At 41.8% G+C, this 25,843-nt stretch overlaps 1 protein-coding gene across 1 annotated transcript in view; it reads left to right on the top strand.

Moving 5' to 3' along the window:
* TECTA (tectorin alpha) overlaps positions 1 to 24,918 on the top strand; it is a 141,496-nt gene extending 116,578 nt beyond the window's left edge. Inside the window, exons 22-24 of the mRNA XM_088458722.1 lie at positions 9,973 to 10,060; positions 12,745 to 12,861; positions 22,373 to 24,918. Of these exons, the coding sequence (XP_088314848.1) occupies positions 9,973 to 10,060; positions 12,745 to 12,861; positions 22,373 to 22,455 (288 nt within the window). The 3' untranslated portion in view covers positions 22,456 to 24,918. The remainder of the gene's footprint in view (positions 1 to 9,972; positions 10,061 to 12,744; positions 12,862 to 22,372) is intronic.
* The last annotated feature ends 925 nt before the right edge of the window (positions 24,919 to 25,843 follow it).

Here is a 25,843-nt window from a genome sequence, read left to right as displayed (position 1 = left end):
CGTATAGAGGGAGAAAATGAGAGGTCCAAGAACAGAACCTTTGGGATCACCTACTGTGAGAGGATGTGGGGTAAAGATAAGCAATGAGATTAGACAGAGAAGGATTGATCAGAGAGGTAGGAGGATAGCCAGGAGAGGGCAGTGTCACGTAGACCAAGGGAGTAAAGGATTGCCCGCAGGAGAGGGTGGTCCACAGTGTCAAAAGCAGCAGAAAGGTCAAGGAGAATGAGCAGAGAGTAGTGGCCTTATAGTTAGCTATCATGTTACATGCTCATTAATCTTCTAAAACTACTGACTCAATATAAATTAAAGGTCTGCATGTGATCTAGTGGTGATCATCGACAACTTCGCCATCAATGGCTGACAGAACCCATTGATGGTCTGTGTTTTGCATATGTGCAGTCGGCGCCTCTGCACGCTCAAAACTCATTTGTGTTTTACCATCGGACTCAGCCATTTATATTATACCACCGGTGGATGGCCATCAATGGTGAACGGTCTCTGACCACCAATGGATGCTAAACCATCGAAGGTCGATGTCCAACCCTAATCTGATCTGTGGAGTCAAACTCAACTGTCGGTGAAAATGTTTTTGTTATGTAGTAAGTGTTAAGTGTGACTTCTACCACTAGTACTCCAAAGATTTTTGGGCCTGATTCAGAGTTGCCGATATTTACGGAGTTGAGTGGTTATTGGCCATCTGTGCAATGTTTCTAAGTTGTACAGTGCATGTGTCAGGGTACATTACTGTAGTCGCTTGCAGGGACTTTTTACTTGCAGTGTGATTGACAGTCAGGGAGGTAAAGGTGAGTGCCAGTGAAATATGCAGGTGTGTCGCGACTGTTTCGGGGGCATGTCACATTCTGCATCTGCGATCAATACGTAGAAAATATGGCTTTGCTGCCTCAGACGGAAATTCTGCGCCACCATAGGGCCACCATGTTCAGACGGAGATTCTGCGCCACCATAGGGCTGGTACAATGTTCGATGGTATGACCGTTGTGCATCCGAAGGTGCGTCTTAATGTGCACAGCGGCGGATTAGCGCCTCAGCTTGTGAGCATTTCTTTACAAATCCCATTGGCTGTGGCATTAGCACAAAGACAAAAGACACAGACATGACTGCAATATCATGCTCCTCTCATTCAGACCCAAAATGAGCTAGATCTAAGCCATGGTAATAACCAATACTACGTACATAGGTGTATTTATAATGGGTGCAGGTTGTCCAGTGCACGTGGGCCCAGGGGGGCCCCGCACTGCACACACTGCACCCATATTATACTTACCTCCTCCATGGGGCCATCTTCCCAGTGAAATCTTTAGGGAGATGGCGCTGCGCTGTGAAATCACTGTGCACATGCTCTATCTTCCCGAATATCACCGGAAGAGGAGGGACCCACTCACCGCCTGGTGCATAAGGTAAGTTGCTCAGCTGAGAGTGAGGTGCTGGTAGAGGAGGGAACTCTTTGCACATGGCCCGATTGGCTTTAATATGCCCCTGGCTACGTATACATTAAATAGGATACCAGTGGGGAAAGATGAGGTGTAAAAGGACTAGTTGGCGGAGGAGTAGCAGCACACAAAGGGCCTGATTCACTATGGATCGTAACTCCAATTGCAATAGCTATTACGCACGTAGTCTCACTGCGCTAATAGTATACTAATCCATTGTGATCGCTATGCCGTAGCGGCACTACATAGGGACGCACACCTTACCTTACACACATCCGTAATGTTTAGCAAGACTGCGAAACAATCGGTAACATCGAGTACCGTTGCAGACTCACGCACACTTGCACAAGGTCTGACCTTACTCAGGAATTGCTAACATCATCGCATGCTGCGAGTCCTAAAGCTGCGTGTGGCATCGCAGTGGATAATTTATGCATGCCCCTCTAACGGCATTCGAACGCACTGACACACCTGCGTTTCGCCGACCACCCCCCCATCACCTCCCACAAACGACACTTCCTGTCAATCACTCTGCGATGGGTCTGCGATCGCAGTGGACAGTTCGTGCACACCCACTGCGATGCATGCACAGAACATAACAATCGGCCCATTGTATGTGTAATCGCAGCTGCGATCGGTAGTGAATCAGGCCCAGAGATCGACAGCGATGACATACAATGCATAAAACAGCATGAGATAAATAATGTTACCATTATATAAGTCACTAGTTACCTCACGTCTTGAATATGGACACCATTTTGGGCACATTACTTCAAAGCCATAGGAGAGATGAAGACAGTTCAGTGTTGGTAAACATAAGCAATATGAGCAATAGAAGGGTTAAATTAATAAGAATAATGTGTTTACTTTGGAAACAAAGGAAAGTTAGAGTTGGCCTAATTTAATAGGGTTAATTATATCTGATGAAAACAAACATTTGTCAAATGAAGGACTATACAGAGGACTAGGGATCATCAGTTGTGAATGGGAGAAAGTTTCAGCATGGGAAGGGTACTTTAACATTGATAAAGCTGTGGAATGTACATATTACCACATTACAGCTTTTACAATAATTACTGTATCTATCTATATATTGTGATAGGATCACTGGTAAAGTGGTCTGTGGCAGGTACATTTGTCCCAGATTCCTGTCTTTTGTGTTTTAAACCCCCAGGAGAAAGTCTGCAGTGTAGCAGGCTTGAGTTTCGGCTTTTTGAAAAGCCGGTTTGGGACCTGGGGGTTGTGGGTGAGAGGAGAGGGAGGGCTCCACCCACGGCCACTCCAGGTTTTGGTTCTCGCAGCCTGGTAACAGGCTTGATTGGGTTCCCACCTGAGAGTGGCCAATATAAGCCTAGTGTGTTGAGGGCTGATTGTCTCACCTGGGAGAGCAGACAGGGAGTTTGCTCAGAGACACTTGGAAAACCTATCTGTGAGTACTGTGCTGTGCTTTGTTGCTGGCAAGGGCATTAGGCCCTGCCAGGTTCTGGTAGTGAGGGAACTACCTGTGAAGTTAGTGCCCCGACAGGGCTAGGATTTACATTTATGTTTTCTTTATATTTCTGTCATTGTACAATAAAGACTGGCGCCGACCAGCTTGTACTTGCATCCAGACTGGTGTGCTGCTTCCCTGCTGCTGTGTGTGTGTAAGGAAGGAGTCCTCTACCCAGGAGAGGGACCCCCTAACCTAACTGTGTCACAATATATATATATATATATATATATATATACTGTATGTATGTGTGTGTGTGTGTGTGTGTGTGTGTGTGTGTGTGTGTATATATTAGGGATGTGCAGGCTCGGATAGGTTCGAGTTTGCACGTGGAGTTCGGATTTTTCCCTCCAAAAAAACGGAACTCAGAACGAGGCAAAACGTCATCTTACATGGACGAACATCATCATTCCTGGTCTTTTGTCCAGGAATGATGATGTTCGTCCATGTAAGATGACGTTTTGCCTCGTTGTGAGTTCCGTTTTTTTGGAGGGAAAAATCCGAACTCCACGTGCAAACTCGAACCTATCCGAGCCTGCACATCCCTAGTATATATATATTAAACTGCAACCTGAATTTCTAGAAGGATTGACCTTGAAGAACCTTTGTGTCTTTTTTTCAAGCTTACAAACTATGCAAAAGCCCCTGCCCTTGCTGACTTACTCACTCGCTGTGGGTTTGATAGCTAGTGCTTGCACAGACCAGTCAGTTAGTAGTTGCTTGTGAGGACTGTGCACATATTCTTGTGACTATTGTTACACCCCCAGAGACAGTAGGCGGAGTGATACAGTGCTGTGTGTGTGATCTGATCTGTTAGTGAGGAGAGGGGCGGAGTGATACAGCTCTGTGTGATTTATCCTGTCAAAGAAAAGGGTGCAGTGACACAGCTTTGTGTGATTTGTTCTGTCAGAGAAGGAGAGACAGAGAGATACGGCTCTGTGTGATTTGTCCTGTCAGAGAAAGAGGGGCAGAGTGACACAGCTCTGTGTGATTTGTCCTGTCAAAGAAAACGGTGCAGAGTGACACAGCTCTGTGTGATTTGTCCTGTCAGAGAAGGAGAGGCGGAGTGATACGCCTCTGGGCAGGGCACCGAGAGACGCGCTAGGCCCGGGGGAAGAAGGAGTGTGGCCTTATCGTGGGAGGCATGGCCATGCCCCCTTAGGGGAAAAAACATTTGGCGCTGCATGCTGGGGAGGGGAGCGCTTGCGCATAGCCAATGGGGGGCACAATCAGTGTGATCGCTCTTCCCACAGGCATTGGAGACTGCTGTGGGTTATGCTTAGCAGCCGCGAGCAGTCTCCTAGTGCAACCCAGCACACAGAAGCTTGTGCTGGGCTGCTTTGATGTAAGAGGGAGGGGGGGGTGCAGCCCTGGACACGGGCCCCTCCAGCAAGCCCTGGCCCGGATAATTAGTACTCGCCCACCTCCTCTCGGCGCCTCTGTGTGATGTGTCCTGTCAGAGAAAGAGGGGCGGAGCCACCAAATTGAAGGGGTCTGCAACTGGCAGCATTATCTGCAATACTATAATGAGTCAGAATAACTCATTACAATATATCCCGTGGTGGTCATGGGCCGTGACTAATGAGGGGGAGGTGCTCCGGGCAGAGGAGAGGAAGGGGGTCCCCTGTAATACCTTGGTAATAAAAACTTATGGAAAGGCAATATAGCTATTTTTCTATACACAGTATTATTAAAGTATCCACAGCCACAAATTCTTCTTTCATGTTTTCTTTTTTTAAGCATTGTGATTGTCCAGAGATGTAATAGTAACAAAATGCTGATTTAGAGAAGAAGTCCCAGGGCCTCATGTAGGGGGAGATGTACTACGTGATAAACTACCAGCCACTCAACCCCTAACTATCATGTCACAGGCTGTTTAAAATATGACAGGAACTGATTAGTTGGTAGTTTATTACTTTCCAATTTATCACTTTCCAGAGCTTCATACATCTGCCCCTTTTGTGCAGAAAATGTATATCTCCATGCCGCGGGTGTGCACTGAAGATGCGTTCGCATAAGCCTGTATGAAGATACGGCCCATCTCATTATCTCTTATAGTTAGGAAAGTGGTAAGAACGAGAAAGGGGGCGAGTAAGCAAAGTCCAATTACAGCTAGGACATGTTCACTTAATTGTGACATCAGAGGTGGACAGCAGATGTATCCTTTCCGGTTGCTCAATCCCTAGAGAAAAGATACAAGCCAATTATGATGATGATGATCAGTGCAATGCCTTTACAGTGTTAGAAAAAGAACATAATTAAATCATTGCGGCATAAACATTGTGATGTCCCCTCTCAAGTGCAACAAACCAGCAGCACACTATGGGCTGGACACACTATAACCTGGAAACCTGCAGTATGCAGTCCCCATGTCATAGTAGGGATGGCTATTGACCATCTATGATTCAGAATCATCAATGGTTTATGGCCAATGTCAAATGCTTTTGACATCGATGGGGGGGAACCAGATAGTTCTCCCCCATCGATGTCTAAGCATAACCGAATGTTTTTTTGGTTTTTTTTTCAAGGTGCCAAACTTGGAGCATAGCTCTGCCCCTGGCACCCGCGAAGCCCCGCCCTCACGTTCTGATTGGCCTACGGGCCAGTCATTCAAAAAACAGGGATGACCATTGGCTAGTGATACTATCGATGGTCATCCATTGAACAGTTTGTAGCCATCGATGGCTACTTGCTATTTTACAATCGATGGTTACCATTGATAGTAACACCACCGATGGCCATCCCTATGTCATAGTGGGTACCGCATAGTCCTCGTGTCATAGCCTGTTCAGCATGGGGATGAATTCCCTAGGGAAATCCTTCACACACAAATTGAGGGCCTCTGCCCTCAGGGAAAAAAGTCCCACAGCTGAAAGTAATAACTGTTTAATAATTAGGACTATGGGCCTCATACAGAGCTGCACGTGATTGTGACTTTTTTGCACAGTGGCAATATTATGCAAATGCTAGCTTCAGCCTTCCCCTTGTGCACTAGCGAGCGCAGAACTGTGCAAGCCATGGTATGTCCACTGTCAGTGCCCATGGACAGTGCAACTCCGCTGGTGGTTCTGAACATTCCACCATTGCATTCATCATCGACCCTTGCACCGGCCTATGGCAGGCCTAGTGTCTGCTTCTCAAATTCCTCTTAACATGTGCGGCTGAGGATGTCGCTGACACGCCCATGACACTCCCATCACATGAGACGGCATTCACTTCAGGTCACCTCCCAGTCACCACGCAAGAACACCCATGGTTTTGCCTCGCCATTTCTAATGCCAGCGCTCCCATACGCCACAGCGTACACTCAGGGTAACGCATACGCTGTATCGGTTTTCAGCGTTTTTTGTGCATGCGCAGTAGCAAATAATCGCTCAACTGCGCCAACATCGGCATTGCGTGCGTCTCTAAATCAGGCCCTGTAAGTACATACTGTAATGGCAGCTCACCGTCTAATATATCTCTGACCTTGACATGTGAGAGTGCCGTTCATTCTAGCTCATTATTGCTGTTCCCATTTAGTGGAATTTAATTATATTAATATTTCTTGTTTATTTGTTTTTGTATAAAAAAAAATGCTACATTGTCGCTGTTATATGGCCCCTTGTAATGCTGGCGCTATATCGCTATATAAGTAACTTCTTACTAAACACAAGTTTATAATTCGTTTATTAGTAGTTCATTAAATGTTTTACTCTCAGGGGAATATTTTACTAAAGTGAGAGTTTTTAGAAGTGGAGATGTTGCCCATAGCAACCAATCACATTCTACCTATTATCTTCCAGAAAGTTAATTGTCAAGTAGAATCTGATTGGTTGCTATGGGCAACATCTCCACTTCTAAAAACTCTCACTTTAGTAAATATACCCCTCAGTGTCTAAATAGAAATTGATATTACTAATTAGCTGGCACCATTGTCTGCTACAGTGATTCTCAGACCTTTTCTTTCACTTCTATGTATCACATCCCTCTAGGAATGTTCTTTCCTTTTAAACAATAGGCTGTTTGGATCACCTTGAAATATCAATGCACAATGGTCCTGGAAGAGGCTGATACCTTCTTTTAGAACCTAATGGAATAACGAAATATCTGTAGGTCATCTTTAAATCTCTTGTGGAATCAACAAAGACTGAGAGCTCTGACTAAACCCGGAGAGTGTTAGTGTTTCTGCTGCTGAGACTGGCAGAGTATAAAGGATGATGGCGGAACCCAGTCTTGATTGAAGTGATAAGCGCTTGCTACTTTGTGTGTAAAGTCCTCTGCAGCTCTTATCTTGCAGGAATGATAGAAAGGATTCACATGCTCAGAAAGTGTCAATTACCTAAGTGCAAAGCTGTGTAAATGCTGTTGTGTGACGTAATGTGCCTATATTTGTGTAAATGTGCCCTTTGTTCTGGTAAATGAATGTACAGTATTTGCAGGCCTAGATTGAAGAGTCTGCAGGGTGCAAAATGTTATTTGTAGGATATAAGTTGGGTGCATTGATAACTAAACACGGGCTAGTCACACATGCCTCACGTGTCACAGGCTTAGACAAGCCTTTGCGGGAAGGCATATTTACAAAGGTTTTAAGGGATGGAAAGGGAATTTACTGGTTTGTTATATTATAAGTGTTTTAAGAGAAAAAAAATGGAAGTGTTAAAATAAAAATATGAGGTAATATAGTGATCTAATGTTGGGCCACCGTGGACATTTCCGCCCAGACCCACAATGATTGAAATTGTTCTAATTTACAGGAATATGGAAAATTAGGCCCACTGTATCTGCGTAAGACAAAATGCTTCATGTGCAGTGTCTATAAATTACATTAACAAAGCCTCCGATGTTATCTGCATTTACTGAGAGGTGTGAACACTACACTCTACTTTTCAAGCACCTAACCTACGTTAGTATTCTGATATGAGCGGCCATCTTTGTCCTGATAAAAGGATCTAAAACAGTGGTCTCTACATACACATTCTGTGTGTATAGAATTAGTTTCCAGTATGTTTATTAGCTCTATGCGCACCTCTTATTACTCTCCCCGTTCCCCCATTTTTTTATTTGTACTCTCTGTATTTCTGTGTAAGGGTACATTAACTCCTATAACATTTGATGTGTTTATCTTGATGCATGGATACACGTGTGGGTTATTGAATGCAGTTTACGTGTGTTCACCATGCACTGTAAATAGGTTTCATGCAGCACACACAATCAGCAACATGTGATGAATCTATGGGCGCTAACTGATGCCTTTAAAACAGTGGCACATATCATTTAATTTGCGGCTGCAGATTGTGACCTCATCAGCTGGAACCACAACGACATTTAGAAGGGAAATGAATTCAGCGCATGGTCACAAAGTGCCTCCGGAGCAGCTATTAATATCGCTAATTTTAGTACCCAAGGTACTAAATAAATTCAATCCTCAGCTTGAAAACCATGGATTTATATAGCCTAATCCAGGCCAATTGACTGAATGGAAGAGAAGATTCTGACTGCTGTCCCACATTTAATTTCAGGTCAATCTGAAAGAACTGAGGCCCTGATTCAGAGCCGGACACTATTTGCGGTCGTTCGTTCTGGAAAAAGGGGTGGCTATTCAAATGAACTGTTTGCTCTTTGCGGTCTGTTCACGCCTGAACGAGCGAACAAAACTTGCTGTTGTCATTTAAAAAAAAAACGCCCCTTGGCCGCTCGCACCATACGTCATGTCCGCTATTTAATAGATTAATCGAGTACATCGAACAGCGTATGAACTGCTCGCTATGCTTGTGGTTGGTTTTTCCTACCGCTATTTTGCGAGCAGTTCTGACTATAAAATAACCAAGTGACGTGGTCAATGACGCTGCTGTATTAATTATGCACACCCTTAAAACGCCCGTTTTGACCTTTAAGCACGCCTGCTTTCTGATCTCCACTCCCCGTTTTCAAGCACCTTCCCCTGTTACCACCCACATACGCCTCCTCCTGTCACTCAAAATAGCAGGCATTCACTATTTAGCGAACAAACGATTTTCGGCCGCACTGACTGGTTCGCGCATGCGTATTACAAACCGTACGCATGCGCAGATGTGCGAACATCGCTCGGTACGAGCGAACGGCCGCTTACGAGCGGCTCTGAATGAGACCCTGATTTCCTAATTTCAGCTGTCCCCAGGGCAGATGAGAATATTGTGATGGAAGGATGCTCTCTATATACTACGTACTTTGTGCTGCTCTGCAGGATATGTTGGTCCTTCATAAGTCAACAAAGAAAATAATAATGAAGGTGTTTGTAGAAGACACCACATTGCTAAGTAGCTGTATATTACATATGGAAATATACACAGTAAATGATCATATGGCTGGAAAGTGGATGATAAGGGTTGGAAAGTTATTGAATTATGAGCATTGTGTAACAATCTGACCACAGTTCACAGACATATCGCTGGGTACACACTGGCCGACGCACACAAGATATATTGGCCAATATATCTGCCAGTGTGTACCCAGCATCAGTTCACAATGTGAAAAGCGGTCAGGTTGTTAGGTATGTGACAGGTATGAATGGAGAACAGGTAAGAGTGACACAAAATAAAGTCCTGGCCGGGATATTTGCTAAAGGTCGACTTTGGTCAATTTTTTGTCGATTTTTGGTTGATCTTGTATTTCAGGGTCTAAATCATACATTAACTAACAGAGGATTTTTTATATCATTTTTTTTAAACAATGTCAAAATTCATGGCTTAGTAAATGTGTGATTTAGGGGTATATTTACTGAAAGTCAGTTTGGGTCGAATTTTGTTAGATTTTATGTTTCACTTAAAAAAAAAGATGTCAAAAATCATTTGCTGAAACACAAAATCGACCCAACATCAACCAAAGCCGACTTTTAGTAAATATACCCCCTGGTTAGAGAGATCGGAGGCTGGTGATTATTATGGAAACCCAGAAAGGAAGGATAGCGTGTGACTGGAGGAATGATGATGCTAATGGACTCATTTTTTTGTTCCAAAATAAAAAAAATACTGTTGCTAATTGTCTTCCATCATTTTCCCACTTTGGCAGAACTGTCCGCAGAACTCCAGGAGCGGCGGGGACCATGTGCAGGATTCCAAGGAGCAAATCATTTCTGTTGGTCCAATTAGGAGGAAACGTTAGTGTTTAATACATTTCTATTCCACTTTCTGCTGCTAGTGCAGACCAGTACTGTCTCTATATTACTGTGAAGACAAACACATTTCTGTCTTACTGTAACTATCTGTTTACTGGCCAAATGCTGGTAAAATAAGTGTCTGTGGAACATGCAAGGATGCTGGGGAGTGGGGACCAGCTGCAGAGCCATTGTATAGAACATTCAGGTTCTTCAGGGCTGCTTCCAGGGGCCTCTGTATTATATTCACACTGAAAATAAGACACATTACTGCTATAATTTCATATTGCTATGGGGTCTGTTCCATGCACCTCTGCAGATTTCCTATTACAAATGATCATAAGACACAGCTAAAGTGATCAGAACATTCCCTGGGGAAGCCAGCTAGACCTGCAGTGCATCATTGTGACCATACCCCCAAGTCTCCTTTGTCCATTGGAAATCAGTTTTGATCACAATAATAAACTGGATTCTTCTTGGGAAGCAAACGGGGACAAGGGAATGTAGTACATACAGTAAGAGGGATTGTCCCTCCAAAAGAGACACACTTGGGGGATGTGTGTTGTACTAACTGCAAGAACAAAATCATGATAACTTGTATGTTTCTCAGTTTGTTTGGTGTTCCCCATTTAGAGCGTATTCAATTTGAGCCGAGCCGCAATATTTTTTTGCGACCCGGACTTTTCGCCTGTTTTGTATGCGGAAAAGTATCACGCGTGTGCCCGCTTTATCCTGTATTCAATTTGAAGATACACGAAAACGGGACCCGGCGACACTTGAACAGGCGGATAGTACTGTCAGATTTGGGGAAATCAGCCTGACACCCACCAAAAGATGCACTGACATGGGGGTTCCCTATGGTACCCCCCGATTTGGCTTGCTGAAGGTATTTGGTGTTTTTAAACGGGCTGAATAGCTGCTAAATAGCGTTTTTCTATACGTGGTGCAGAATAATATTTCGGAGTATTTTTTCCAGAAAATAAGTTATCCCAGCAAATTTGGGGTACTTGAAAATGGGGGTCAGCATATTTAAAAGTTGCTAAAGTGAAGTTGAAAAAATTGTGTAAAATTCACCTGCGGCAAACACCTGCAATCAAAAATACACCTGGGGCATACTTGGGGACCTCACAGAGTCAAGTTCGCTAGTTTTTAACTTTGTCCCCCAACATTTTTTTTTTCGCCCCCAAAATAAGTGTTTTTTTGGGGTGTTCTTAAGTGTTTTTTTAAAATGTTTTTGACACAGTTTACCTTTGGGGGACTGTCTGGAGGCTGCAGGGGGGTTCCCGCAACGTTGCACCCCAAAACCCCAATTCTGCATTTTTTTCCGCCTGCTATTCATAGGCGAAACTTTTTCGCCTATTACATTGCATTGACTTTCCGCCTAGGCGGAAAGTCTTTCATATTGAATACGGAGTAAAACCAAAACAGGCGAAATTATGTCATCGGCGAAAAAGTATCGCGGATCCGGACTTTTCGCCTCAAATTGAATACGGGCCGTAATGAGCATAAATGAGTAAAACAGTGTATTTATTCCAGTATGCTACTAAAGGAAAGCTCTATTCTTCATGCACAAATCATTGTTGGTCTCATTAATGAGATAATGATTCCCTCTGGTCACAAATGTATTACTGATACCCGATGTTACAATATTAAATGCAGCTTCTAGTGACTGAAATGATAGCAGTAACCGATTACACTATAAGGCAGCTCTCCCCTCTACACTGCACCACTAAGTAAGTCATTGCTCTTGGTTCCACCACACCTCATCAGATGACTGGAATAGTAAATCAGGTGTGGTGGAATCATCAATGAAGCAACAATACTAACATTTATTTATTCCAGTAATACTGAGAGGAGGATGACTAATGTATGAAATAAGCCAGTTTATTGAGAAATAGAGCTAGGTATTAGAGAACACCCTGGTGAAGGGCTATGCTAACTGGATGGGACCTGCTTATTGAGTGGCTTAGGGCAGAGTTCAATGCAAGTCAGTTTGGGAAATGTATCTTGTTTGTTTTCGCACTGCGCATGCTCTGACGCCAAGCACGAGTGAGTATGAGCGATGCTGCTGCAGTCGCATCGCCTCTTCCAGCTGAAGGGGTGTCACTAGGCGGTAATGGGGTGTTTGCACATAGGCAAGGTTCAGTGGGGGGGGGTGTTGAAGGAATTGGCAGCAATGCAGAGCTGAGCATATGAGTAAATGGGTTGGGTACGAGATGCCAGCGCTCAGAATCTCGGCAGTCGAAATCGGGATGCCGATTATAAAATACCAACAACGGCTGGGAAGTACCCTAACCCAACTCCTACCCCTAAATCTAACCCTCCCCAAACCCTAACCCTCCCCCCTAGTGCCTAACCCCTAACCCTCCCCCCTAGTGCCTAACCCTAACCCTCCCCCTAGTGTCTAACCATCCCCCCTAGTGCCTAACCTCTAACCATCCCCCCTAGTGCCTAACCTCTAACCCTCCCCCTAGTGCCTAACCCCTAACCCTCCCCCTAGTGCCTAACCTTATAAGAGGGCTGGTACAAGTGCGCGCTTACAATGATATCTCTGCACACGGGCGAATATTGGAATTTTTTTTCATGTACGCAATACGGGAGCAATTGCTGCTGACTTCAGTTCAAATGTACATCATGTAGGAGCTTCATGGCATTTGTTTGTGATTACACCTCTTATTGCCTCGTAGGTTTGGAGTGGTGTGAGGAAAATGGGGGATGTGAGCAAATCTGCACAAGCAGACTGGATGGACCATTATGTAGCTGTGTGACTGGGACCCTACAGGAGGACGGACGGAGCTGCAGAGGTAAGGCATTATTTTTTCATTGAGTTTTGTAAGACATGGGGGTCTATTCATCGTCAGGGGCAGGGTGGTCCACGATGATTAAGTATCTAACTCGCTGTGAGTTGGTTTGGTGGTTACTTAATTACTGGAGCAATTCAGTATTGTTCCACTGCAGGGAGTCCCTGAGATCAGTAACACTGCTACAGAGGTAGCTTTGATACTTACCCGTGCTGTGCCGGCTGCCTCCTGCGCATGCGTGACCTGAGGTTATGCATGAGAACACCCAAAGGTCACTCACTGTGGATGTGGAAAAGGAATCCCCTAGGACAGTGTTGGCTAACCTTGACACTCCAGCTGTTATGGAACTACATAACCCAGCATGCACTGCTACAGTTTTGCTTATAGGGCATGCTATAACTGTGGCAGGGCATGCTGGGATATATAGTTCCACAACAGCTGGAGTGTCAAGGTTAGCCAACACTGCCCTAGGATCCCTCTTCACAACCTCAGACCTCCTTCCCATAGGAAGGAGTGGGGCTCCAGGAACCAATGCCATCTGAAGATCATCAGTGCAGCGATCGAAGCTTGCACATGGCATACTGTGTCAGCACTGCTTCATCTTTAGATGTAGTCGATGTCAGCGACACGCCGGCTATAAGCTTGCAACTGCCTAACCAGCCCCCCATTACTTCCCAGAAATACCCACTGAAACCCATGGCTCTTGTGTCCAAATTAGTCGCGACCTTGTGCCTACGAGGCCATGCCGCCTAATGTGCCATTTGAGTGCATGACCCCGTTTCACAAGTTATAGCAAAAAATGTAAGTTGTAAAGAAAATTAGGAGCTCATGTACTTGGCAGAGCTTTTTCCCCGCAAAATGTATTTCCATATATTGTATATGTAGACTGAGACGTATCTCCACATTGCTCTTCTCTATGTTTTTAGAGGTGGAATGAGGAGGAGAAGTGAGCTAATGTAGCCTGAGTACAGTAATAGCATGCTAGGTGAACTCCAACACTTTCTCTCCACCTCTCCTTCTCCCTCCCCTACTGTTTCTCTCTGTCACCACCCCTCACTGTCTTCTGTTCATCACTGTTGGGAGGAGTCACAGGTCATACCAACTGTCATTACATTCCAATGTGATGACAGAATTTTTTATCAGCAATTGATTTTATTATATAGATAATCCCCACAAAGCCCTCTTCCTCCAATGTATTTCTCACCTAAGTCTAGGGACACGGGGATCTTCTGATCCTCAGCTTATCAAGAAAAAACAATAGGATGACACTACTTGCTTCGTATTGTGAGCACACAGCGAACGGCTGAGAAGTGCCTTATGACTTCTATTAATAAGGTGGAATTTTGCCATCATCTAAGCCAGACCGTGAGCAATCCCCACTGCATTAAAATTCAGAGCTATAGCAATAGTGTAAGATACACACTATTGTGTATATTACGCTTTTGGGGTAGCCAAAGCAAATTGCATACCTTACGCAATTTGTATAAATTATTGAAAGTACACATGTGCGTAGTATGTAGAATCACATGATGCCTGAGACTGTACATATTATGCAAGTTGCATATTTTTTAACGCCTACAATTTTGTTGCCAATTATATTCACCTCTATATAGGGGCCAAAGTGTTCATGTTTATTTTGCCAATACCTAACTTATAGTATATTCATTTTTGTACTGTGGCTGATAGTGTTTCTTAATGGCAGTGACCCGTGGGATCTATAGTATATACTTTAAGATCAATAAGGTTCTCTGCTAAACAGAACTCTGTATGTCTATACAATGACATTCCGCAAACTTTCGCAACCTTTTAAATTTCCTGTTTGCCTTGTGAGCAATTGCAGTTTATTATCTGCAATATAAGTTATTTTCCAAGAAACATTAACCCAACAAACAACCAAATGATCATTTTCTAGGAATATTGTTTTTCACCTTAAAAGCTTAAGTTTAGCTTACTCTTGTTACTTGCTAATGTACAAATCCCCATGCAGAATACAGATTGTCTGCTGTAAGACCCCACTGGAAATGTATAAACCAACACCATATAGAAGACCCCACAAAATCCATTTGTGTCTGTCTTGACAAGGCGAATTTTTATAGTGGAATGTTTATAGTGTCACATTGCCCTGGCACCCTTTGTAGGTTCATGGATCACGAAGCTGGCAATAGCAAACGTACAATGATATCTTTATTACACATCACGCAATATAACAGTGTAAACAGTAACCACAATAACTAACAATATGTACACTATGTCCCTGATTCAGAGCCGCTGGCAAAAAGCGAGTGCTCGCTCTGAATCAGGGCGGCCGCTTTTTTGAAAAAATCTGGCCTCCTGGCAGCTTGCTAAGCTGTGGGTGACCACCCACAGCTTTTGCGAGCGGCCAGGTGATGATCAGGCTTGTGACGAGACCCTTGTGGTAGGGTCTGTTCTACCACAAGACCAGTGGCATCACTACTGACTACTGACATCACTACTGACATCACTCGTGATGTCAGTAGGGCCGCCCTCAAATGGCAGGCGTTACTTCCAAACGGCCGTTTGCTATTGCCAGCTTCGGATTTACCACTTATGGGAGGGTCACTGAAAGCAGTCGCATTGAAAGATGCACCGCCGCTCACATAGGAAGCCATGCTCAGACGCACCAGACGACAATGCAGAGTCTATAGGCAGTGCAAGTGGGCGTCTCAGCTCTTGCACATTCGGACACATGAGCGTACACCAGGGATGGGCTTTGTAGCACCATTTGCATAAAGTCGCAGATGCAAGACCAGCAAAAGATGCAGACACTGAAGCATCCAACTCAGAATCGCCCCAATGATCCAGACATTATGGAAAGTGTTGGAGGAGTCCATCAAAATACTGGTGATGTATTTCATTCAGTAGATGTGCCATACACATTTCAGTATCATTAGGCAAAGTCTGGAGATTAGTCATAGCACTGGGAATGTAACTGAGCAATGCATCAGGAAGTGGCAAACTGAGTCTGGGGTCTGGTCTAACAATAACACCAGAGATGGAGGGGACCAAGCTTATAAACGCTGTCTACAAGAATTGAATATTGGAGCAGCTCCACCTCTACAGCAATTCCTCCAACATTGGTCAGAGGTGCCAGGGAAATATCATGTTCTGCCGGGACAACATGCCATATAAAGAATAACAAATATGCATTTTATTTCATGTGTATGTTTATGGAGAACTTTGAGACCCTTTCCCATAAATCTGATCAGTCATCTTATGTCTTTCCAAAATCACATTCCCATTTAGAAGCCATAAGATCTTCCACTGCCACTCTGTGTGACCAAAGAAACCGTTCTAAAAATTTGAGACCCTTAGAAAAGTTTTTTTTTGTTTCTATATATACAGTCAGGTCCATAAATATTGGGACATTGACAGAATTTTCATACTTTGGTCTCTATTCACCACCACAATGGCTTTGAAATGAAACAAATAATATGTGATTTAACTGCAGACTTTCACATTTAATTTGAGGGTAATTACATCCAAATCAGGTGAACGGTGTAGGAATTACAACAGTTTCTATATGTGCCTCCCACTTTTTAAGGGGCCAAAAGTAATGGGACAAACTAAACAATCCTAAATCTAACTTTCACTTTGTAATACTTTGTTGCAAATCCTTTGAAGGCAATTACAGCCTGAAGTCTGGAATGCATAGACATCACCAGACACTGGGTTTCATCCCTGGTGATGCTCTACCAGGCCTCTACTGCAAATGTTTTCAGTTCCTGCTTGTTCTTGGGGCATTTTCCCTTCAGTTTTTTCTTCATCAAGTGAAATGCATGCTCAATCGGATTCAGGTCAGGGGATTGACTTGGCCATTGCATAACATTCCACTTTTTAGCCTTAAAAAACTCTTTGGTTGCTTTTGCAGTATGCTTCGGTTCATTGTCCATCTGCACTGTGAAGCGCCGTCCAATGAGTTCTGAAGCATTTGACTGAATATGAGCATATATTGCCCAAAACACTTCAGAATTCATTCTGCTGCTTTTGTCAGCAGTCACAAGTTGATCTATGTTTCATCTGTCCATAGGATGTTGTTCCAGAACTGTAATGGCTTTTTTAGATGTTGTTTGGCAAACTCTAATCTGGTCTTCCTGTTTTTGTGGCTCACCAATGGTTTGCATCTTGTGGTGAACCCTCTATATTCACTCTTGTGAAGTCTTCTCTTGATTGTTGACTTTGACACATATTCATCTACCTCCTGGAGAGTGTTCTTCATTTGGCCAACTGTTGTGAAGGGGTTTTTCTTCACCAGGGAAATAATTCTTTTGTCATCCACCACAGTTGTTTTCCGTGGTCTTCCTGGTCTTTTGGTGTTGCTGAGCTCTCTGGTGCGTTCTTTCTTTTTAAGAATGTTCCAAACACTTGATTTGGCCACACCTAATGTTTTTGCTATCTCTCTGATGGGTTTGTTTTGATTTTTCAGCCTAATGATGGCTTGCTTCACTGATAGTGACAGCTCTTTGGATCTCATATTGTGGGTTGACAGCAACTGATTCCAAATGCAAATGTCACACCTAGAATCAACTCCAGACCTTTTACCTGCTTAATTGATAATGAAATAATGAAGGAATAGCTCACACCTGTCCATGAAATAGCTTTTGAGTTGATAGTCCCATTACTTTTGGCCCCTTAAAAAGTGGGAGGCACATATAGAAACCGTTGTAATTCCTACACTGTTCACCCAATTTGGATGTAATTACCCTCAAATTAAATCTGAAAGTCTGCAGTTAAAGCACATCTTGTTTGTTTCATTTCAAAGCCAATGTAGTGGTGAATAGAGGCCAAAATCTGAAAATTCTGTCAATGGCCCAATATTTATGGACCTGACTGTATATAGGAGAGTGGTGCAATAAATAAGGTAATAAGATCTCTCATTGGGTAAATTTATGTTGTAATCAATTTTGTGCGCAGTACTGAGATGTTCAGTTCATCAGCAATATCACTAACTGGAATGCGTCTGTCCTCCTGAATCAGACTTTCAGTGCAGCAAAAATTGTCATCTGTGGTGGACGTGCTTGGCCGGCCGGATCGCTGCTCATGTTGAATGTCTGTACTACCGTTATCAAAGGCAGCGCACCAAACCCAAACCTGTTTCAGTGACATGACATTATCACCATACACCTCGTCAAGTCGGCGATGAATTTCGGCTGCTGACGTGCCTTTTAGACGGAGAAATCTGATCACACTACGCACCTCACTGTTTGCCCATGTTTATGCCAGCCCCGCCCTCTAACAACTCATGTTGGGACGGTATAACTGATATGAGGCGCAGGCTAGTGGCCATGAGGAGAAGCAGTGGTCTTACCTGCTCTGGCCTGGTGGGATATTAGATTGAAATAGAGAACATTACACACATGAGAGGTCTTGTTATCTTACTTAGTGAACCACCCTCGTAATTTAGTATAATGTTCACATAGAAATCTCAAGAAATACACAAATGTATTATTTTGTTAAGTTATTATTAGAGATATAGAACCAAAAAACAACCTGGCGCCTAGTCTGACAAACACCTGTATTTAATTAATCCAATTATTGCTGCAGTTAACTGTTTAGAGGAAATTGCCACCCCTCTTAGTAATACAAGTTTAAAAAAGAACAATGTGACAGAAAGTGCTGCAAATTGGTTAAATTAATCACACATTTGGTGCAGATAATTCTAAGATGTTTAATAAGATTAAAAAATAAAAATGGCCATAGATTCTCCAAAATAGACAATATATTGGGATATACCCCAAAAAATTACAAATACAGCTCACATACTGTACATACAGCGATGGCTCAATCTAGTTGGTAATATATTTGAACTGCTATTAGTTCTTATAACCACACCATCAATATAATAACTGCAAAATTGCTATATAACAGCTCCACACTTCCTATGCAAAAACAATGAAAAGCAAGCATACAGGCTTAAATTGCCAATTAATATGTTTCCTTATTTGACTCAAGAGAACCACACAGTCACTTCTCTGTTAGTCTGGTGACTATTTGTTGTGGATAGTTTTTCCTTCGAATGAATATAACTTATTTATTACTTCAGTATAAAAAACATATAAACAGTGCCTTTTAAGATGCTAAATGTTTTCAGGATTTTAACACTCCTTCTCCCTTGTAATCCACTTATTAAGCGGAGAGCCACACATAGGATTGTTTCATCAGTGTTTTCACTGGCAATTTATGTTTAAATTACTTCCCTTTTTAAAAAGGGCAGTTGGCAGTCCGCTCCTTCTATTTGGTGTGCTGATAGTATTACACCAGTGGTATATTGCCAATAGTCCAATTCGTCAGCATACACTTTTAATGGAATATTTATGGAACACAAGACAAAACGTTCTTATGAATTCTAGAACTAAGGGGCTGATTCAGACACGCTCGCAAGCGCTATGCGCCCGCAACCGGATCGATGTTTACCCCCTGCACATGCGCTGCCTCCGGCATGCGCATGCGCGAAACCCGGCCAGCGACGGGCGCTCCGTCGCTACGTGTCTCGCACCAAAACGGGGTGGCTGTCAATTGTGATTGACAGCTCGCCCCGTTTTGGAGGCCGTCAGGGGGGGTGGCTACACAAACGGAGGCGTTCCCGAAGGAACGCCTGCCATTTGTGGGAGGCAACACTGACATCACCAGTGATGTCAGTGGTGAGCTTCCTGCTCTATTTAGAGCAGGAAGCTAACTGGGGCTTGCGGGAACGAGACCCTACCACAAGGGTCTCATCGCAAGCCCCGATGATCACCCACAGCTTAGCGAGCGGCCAGGAGGCCGGCTCTATTTAAAAAAAAACTCCCTGATTCAGAGCGAGGTCTCTGAAAGAGCGTCCGGCTCTGAATCAGGGTCTAAATTCCTTTATAGACATATGACAGATTGCCAAAAGGGGAACATAGCCAATATTAAGATTAAGGCAATAGAACGGATTAAAATCACGAAAAGGGGTGGAGATAGGTACAATGTATTATGTAGAAGAGAGGCCTTCTGGATTTATAGTTTGAAAACACTGTTTCCAGGAGGTATTAATGACTCAGTTGAACTTCCGGCCCGGATTTCTTTGGCACCTGTGTCCTTCCCCCAAAAAATGTTGCTCCTCTTTACCATATTCTGTTGATTCTTCGCTAGTTATTCTCCTCTGCCTAGCATCACCTCTTTCTTTCCTTGTATCTATATTTGACCTCCTTCCTGAAGAAGCATGATCATTAAATACCTCAAATCTGTTTCTCAATGATAGGGGTGTTGATGGTTTATTCACTGTGCTAAAGGGTTGTCTTTTACGATTTCTCTCATCAAAATAAATGTCTCTCCCATAGTTATTTCTACTATAGTTGGTTAGACCTTGTTTCCTTTGGGGTCTCCAAGAATTTTTTGGTTCATTCTCGTATTCTGTAACGGATCCTGTCCTTTTTCTTCTATTATAGAAACATACTTCTCCCTTTTTATAGTCCTGCCTGTCCCTATTTAATCTTCCATTTTTCCTTATTATGATTGATTTTTCAAATTCTTCAATCTTTTTATTAACCTTAGCATCCCTTACTACAAATGCTGGATCTTCTGAGAATCCTTTAAGTAGTTCTTGTGGTTTTTTCAATTTCATCTTGTATACTTTTAACCTTTGATTCTCTATATTTTATTAACAGTTTCATCAATTTTTTAGAACAGGTATCAAGGGTATTATTCCATTCCTCTACAAATTATTTATTATCATAAAAAGTAGGTGATTTCAAACCTCTTGGGATAAGATCCTGGTCCAAATATTTTTGTAACAGAATCTGATCCCACCAATGTTTAGTATTATTAATGCACAAATTTTCTAATCGGTTAAAAAGACCATGCATGTCTTCTAAAGTCTCAATTTCAGTATCAACAGATTGCGATGGATATCTATTATTTAAATAAACATTCCTCCTTTCCAATCTCTCTGATAGACATTTCAAAGTTAGACTATATTAAACAAAAGAGGCTAGGGGGTTGTTAGAGATGGGCGCACATGCACAAAATCAATACATTAAAACTTGACGTTTATTAGTTATTATACTAAAAATTCCATTCACTGGGAATGATACAGTGAAAAATAGAGGTAAAAAATTAATTTATTGAATTGATAAGCATACATATAGATTAGTGTATAAAGATAGAAAAATGTGAACAAATAGTGTATAAAAAAGCAGGGTCCACCATTTCAATTTCCCAGTATTATGAAAGCAATGTACTATGTTGAACTGGAGCAAAATGATATGAAATATGTATATTCAATATATCTAATAACCTACATATAAATGCTCCTCATTGGTCATTAAGCTAAATTAATAAAGGAATTCATTAATATCGGTGGTAATGATATCACATCTACTTGAGTGGCTTGTGAAAACTTCAGCAATAATGTCCTCCTTTAATACAAGACATAACTGCTGGTTCAATCCTTTAAAGGTCAGACAATCACATCACAATACTTATTATCTTTTGCTGTCTCATGTGCCAAAATGTATTCACTTAATATAATACACATTGGTTTGTCAGTATAGAATAGCGTCACACTAATACTGCTGTATAATATCAGTTTTATTCTGACTGATCGATTCATATGAAGCTCAGAAATCACTTTAAGCTGTGCTACCAATAAATGTTACTGCAATGTTAACATCATCCCTACTCAAGTAGCATTATTACCACATCATATATTTATAGTGTCATCATTTCTAAACTAGTACAAGCATGATATATACATTTTCATGGGACCATGTGGCGGACCCACTTGAAACGCTAACATGCACGTTTCACTGTGTAAACAGCTTTATCAAGGCTGAGATATAAGATTGCATAAGAAGTGTGGAGCTGTTATATAGCAATTTTGCAGTTATTATATTGATGGTGTGGTTATAAGAACTAATAGCAGTTCAAATATATTACCAACTAGATTGAGCCATCGCTGTATGTACAGTATGTGAGCTGTATTTGTAGTTTTTAGGAGTATATCCCAATATATTGTCTATTTTGGAGAATCTATGGCCATTTTTTTTTTTAAATCTTATTAAACATCTTAGAATTATCTGAACCAAATGTGTGATTAATGTAACCAATTTGCAGCACTTTCTGTCACATTGTTGTTTTTTTTTGTCTTGTATTATTAGAGATGTGCATTTCGGATCTCCAGAAATCCGAATCCACCCGAATTTTGTGAATCTGGATAAATCCGAGTCACAGTTCTAATCTCCTGAGGAGATCTGGGTAAATCGGGGTTGCGGTTCCGATCTTTTTGTGGTTCGGAATTCGGATTTTAAATCCGAATTCGAGTTTTATCTATTTATAATTTTAAAAATCCAGATCCAAAACCAAAACACTTGAGGGTGGTTTGCCAATCCAAATTCAGATCCAAAACCTTGAAGGATATACAGATCCAAAACCAAAACACGGGGGTCGGCGCACATCCCTAGTTATAATTCGTAATCAATGACCTTCACTTAATAATCTACCATCTATTTACAGATACTTCTTTATTTTGTTTCAGTATCAAGTTCTTCACCAGGAAATCACGTCTGGCTGTTCTGTATGCTTATACATCAGATGTCTGTGATTGTGCTTTTTTTATAAAACTGAACAATAAGAAAAAAGCTTCTCAAGATTTTTTTTTTATATTATTATTTTTTTTTTTAATGAAATAATCCAAGACTTTGGGAATCTGTAGCCTTGGGAACAACATTTCGCAAGATGAAAGTGAGAACAAAAAGACATTCTGTAAATGTATGCTCAGATATTTAATTAAATGCAGTTTGTGTGATCTTTCAAGCATAATTGACTGTATGTTTAACACGTTTAACAAAAATAAGGGGAATTTGGCCAACTCGGATGTTTCTGGTTGCTCTGGTACAATTTGAGGACCAACTAAATATTTACACTTTTCATTCAAGACCTCACATAACTTTACTTTTTATTCTTACTTAAGTTGCATACACACGTAACGATTTTGTTAGTGAACGATTTTCGTTCAGTTTTTCCTTTGAAAAAGTGAACGATTTTTTGAAGTGTAATGAACGGTTTTTTTTTTTAACGATTTTTTCAACGATGAACGAAAAATGTTCCTTCCCTTAATGAAGATCGTTAATTGGTCAGTCAGAAATGGACGATAAACTACAAACGGGAACACGAATGATCGATTATCGTTCATCGTTATAACTCAGAAACTGAAAGATTTTTGAAACAATTGAACGATAACGACGTCGTTATGTTAAATCGTTCAAAAAATCGTTAAGTGTGTACGCACCTTTACTGTTATGTACAATTAAATCCTATTCTGCCTTAGCCATCTCCTATTTGTTAATGAAGTGGTGCATGTAAACCTTTTAGTTATCTAAGATGTACAGAATTGTAGAATAACTTTGTGGAATAGTTCATGGCGTGTAAACATGTTTTATGCATCTCTTATGTGTGTGTTCATGTTAAACAGACTACTGTACCAAATACCATATTATTTTCACCTGCAAAGTATGGAATATATTGGCAAATTCAGATGTACATAGAACTGAGCGATGAGGTGTGTGTTTGGTGGTTAATGAAAACTTAGAAATAAAAGGCAAGAAAGAGTCCAAAGTTGCTTTCACAAACATATTGCTTGTAACTATAACTCTCAGGAAAAGCATGAACTGACATCATTTAGCCATGACAAGAGGCACATAAAATAATTATGGAAGAGGTCCCACAGCAACACCTATATGAAGAACATCAATTCATGTTTTTTTTTACTGAAGGGCTGTTAATAAATGTCCCAAAGCAATTTTAGCATAAAGGAGAGAACAGGACGATAACTGCTACAAGCACTGGGTGAGAGATTACATTGTTTTGGAAGATTACACGGAACATTTTTGTATAAAGTAGTTTCTGAGCAAGGCAATTAATTTTCTTTTGCATTAATGACTTTCTGCCCTTCATACTGGTAATCATGTGTTGCATTGTGATTATGTTCACATTTTGTAAAAGAAGTAGCTCCGATTAGTCTAGAAATCCAGAACACAAAGATAACATTGCAGGTCATGCGTAATTGCTCCTACATTGCATGTGTATATATACTGCGCCTTATACGCCAGCCATATCCTTGGTGCAAACAACGCATCCTTTTGCATATGCATAGCCCTCAATTCTGTCAACGCACTCTACACACCCTCACTAAACATAGCCTAGGTGCAAAGAGTTACTTCCCACCCAGTTATGTCCCATTTAGCTGCAAGTTAATATCCGTCTGAGATGTGCACAACTCAGCATTACCTGTACTTTCTTGCACTTGGCTCCGGAGCATGCACAGAGCGAATACAGCCAATATACACCCACAGCTCCAGTATATATTCCCATGACAGGCAATATTTTTAATGCGTAATTGCTCCGGTACACAGTCGCAAAATGTATATCACCATCTCTAATGGCAGTCTATACAAATGTCCACTATGTATGCCATTACCCAACTGTCGGCTATATACAGCCCTGACGTTATCCACCATATACTAATACTCCCTTCCAACTGTCCACAATTAGCCCAACCAGTCTCCATCCGTTGTCCACAGTGCACTCCAACCACATCACCCCAATTGTGTAGCACCCTTAATAGCCACAGAGATCATGTTCAAATTCCCCTTTACACTCTCTAGTTGTTACCTACAACTTGGAACACAGACTAAGAGGTCACAGCCAGCTACAGATACTATATGACAGGATAGCAATAGTTACCGATGATGCAGTCATGTGGATGTTATTCTGTAGCATTACTGTAGCAGTACTGGCATGAAGAGCCTCTGTTACAGTGCCCAGCCTGGGTGGTATGTCAGTAAGGCAGGGAATAAGAAGGAAATAAAGGGACAAAACACTAGTACCTAATAATAATTAATAATAATAATGTGGCACATCCATTATGGACAGGAGCTACTTTCTCTTCCCAAAATCTTTTCTTGTGCATCAACTGTCAGAGACCCTTAGTTCCAGTTCTCCATAATCTCCATTCTTTACATGTAATATTTGCAATCTTTACAGGGTATGGAAGAATGTGTGTTATAGTGCGTACACACGGGACGATCGACAACGATATTGTTGTTCGATCTCCCGGGTGTGCTGGACTATCGATCATCCAGCACACCATGTACCTACCAACGACTAGAACGACCCGCGATCAACGATTGCGGGTCCCTATAGTAACTTGCTCGATAACGAGCAAGTTGACCTGCATGCACGGGCGGTGGTTGATATCGATATCGAGCATATGTGCCCACGCATCGCAGGTCGTTGGTGAGTTTGTAGGGTCCTACAAATGAACAATTTAAACGATATCGTTATCGTTCAAATCGCTCATTTAAATCGCTCCGTGTGTAATGCACCTTTACTCTAGATCCAGTTTACCGTGGTATTATAAGTCCTATGTGCTACAAGTGTGTGGTTGGTAGGGAATATTGGGATTTCCCTATCTTTGAGCTAGATGATGCATAATAATATTAATAATGATTTCTATTTATAATCTTTGCCTACTTTTATACCTATGTTTGAGAATGGTACAAGATCCTCTTTAAAGTAATTTTTTTAAACCACCATTTTCCTTCAATGAATGAATAGTGTATAGCTTTGTTTAAAACAGACTTATTACACCGCCATTAACCTTGATAACCTTGACACACTGATATATTTAAAACATGACATAATGTATTGTCTTGTAAACTGCCACAACAGGCATTATTCTACTCTACAGGCAACACAATAAACCTTTTACCAAATGCTGCCAGCGGAGGAATGGGTGAATAGGTGATTACGGTATAACAAGTAAGAACTTATTAATTAGCAAGAGCGTACTATTGAATAAAATGTTTATAGAGACAGGTCTACTGTAAGCTACATTTGATTTAGGCCTTTGTGTTAGAATTACACCCTTACTGCAGAGGGGTTTTGCAAATTAACTTTCTCAATAATGGGAAAAATGTTAAAGTATTATATCTAGGCACCGGACCTG

Source organism: Taudactylus pleione, unplaced genomic scaffold (assembly GCF_031769625.1).
Source record: "Taudactylus pleione unplaced genomic scaffold, aTauple2 ptg000848l, whole genome shotgun sequence".
Lineage (NCBI taxonomy): Eukaryota > Metazoa > Chordata > Amphibia > Anura > Myobatrachidae > Taudactylus > Taudactylus pleione.
This window is presented reverse-complemented; position numbering and strand designations above follow the sequence as displayed.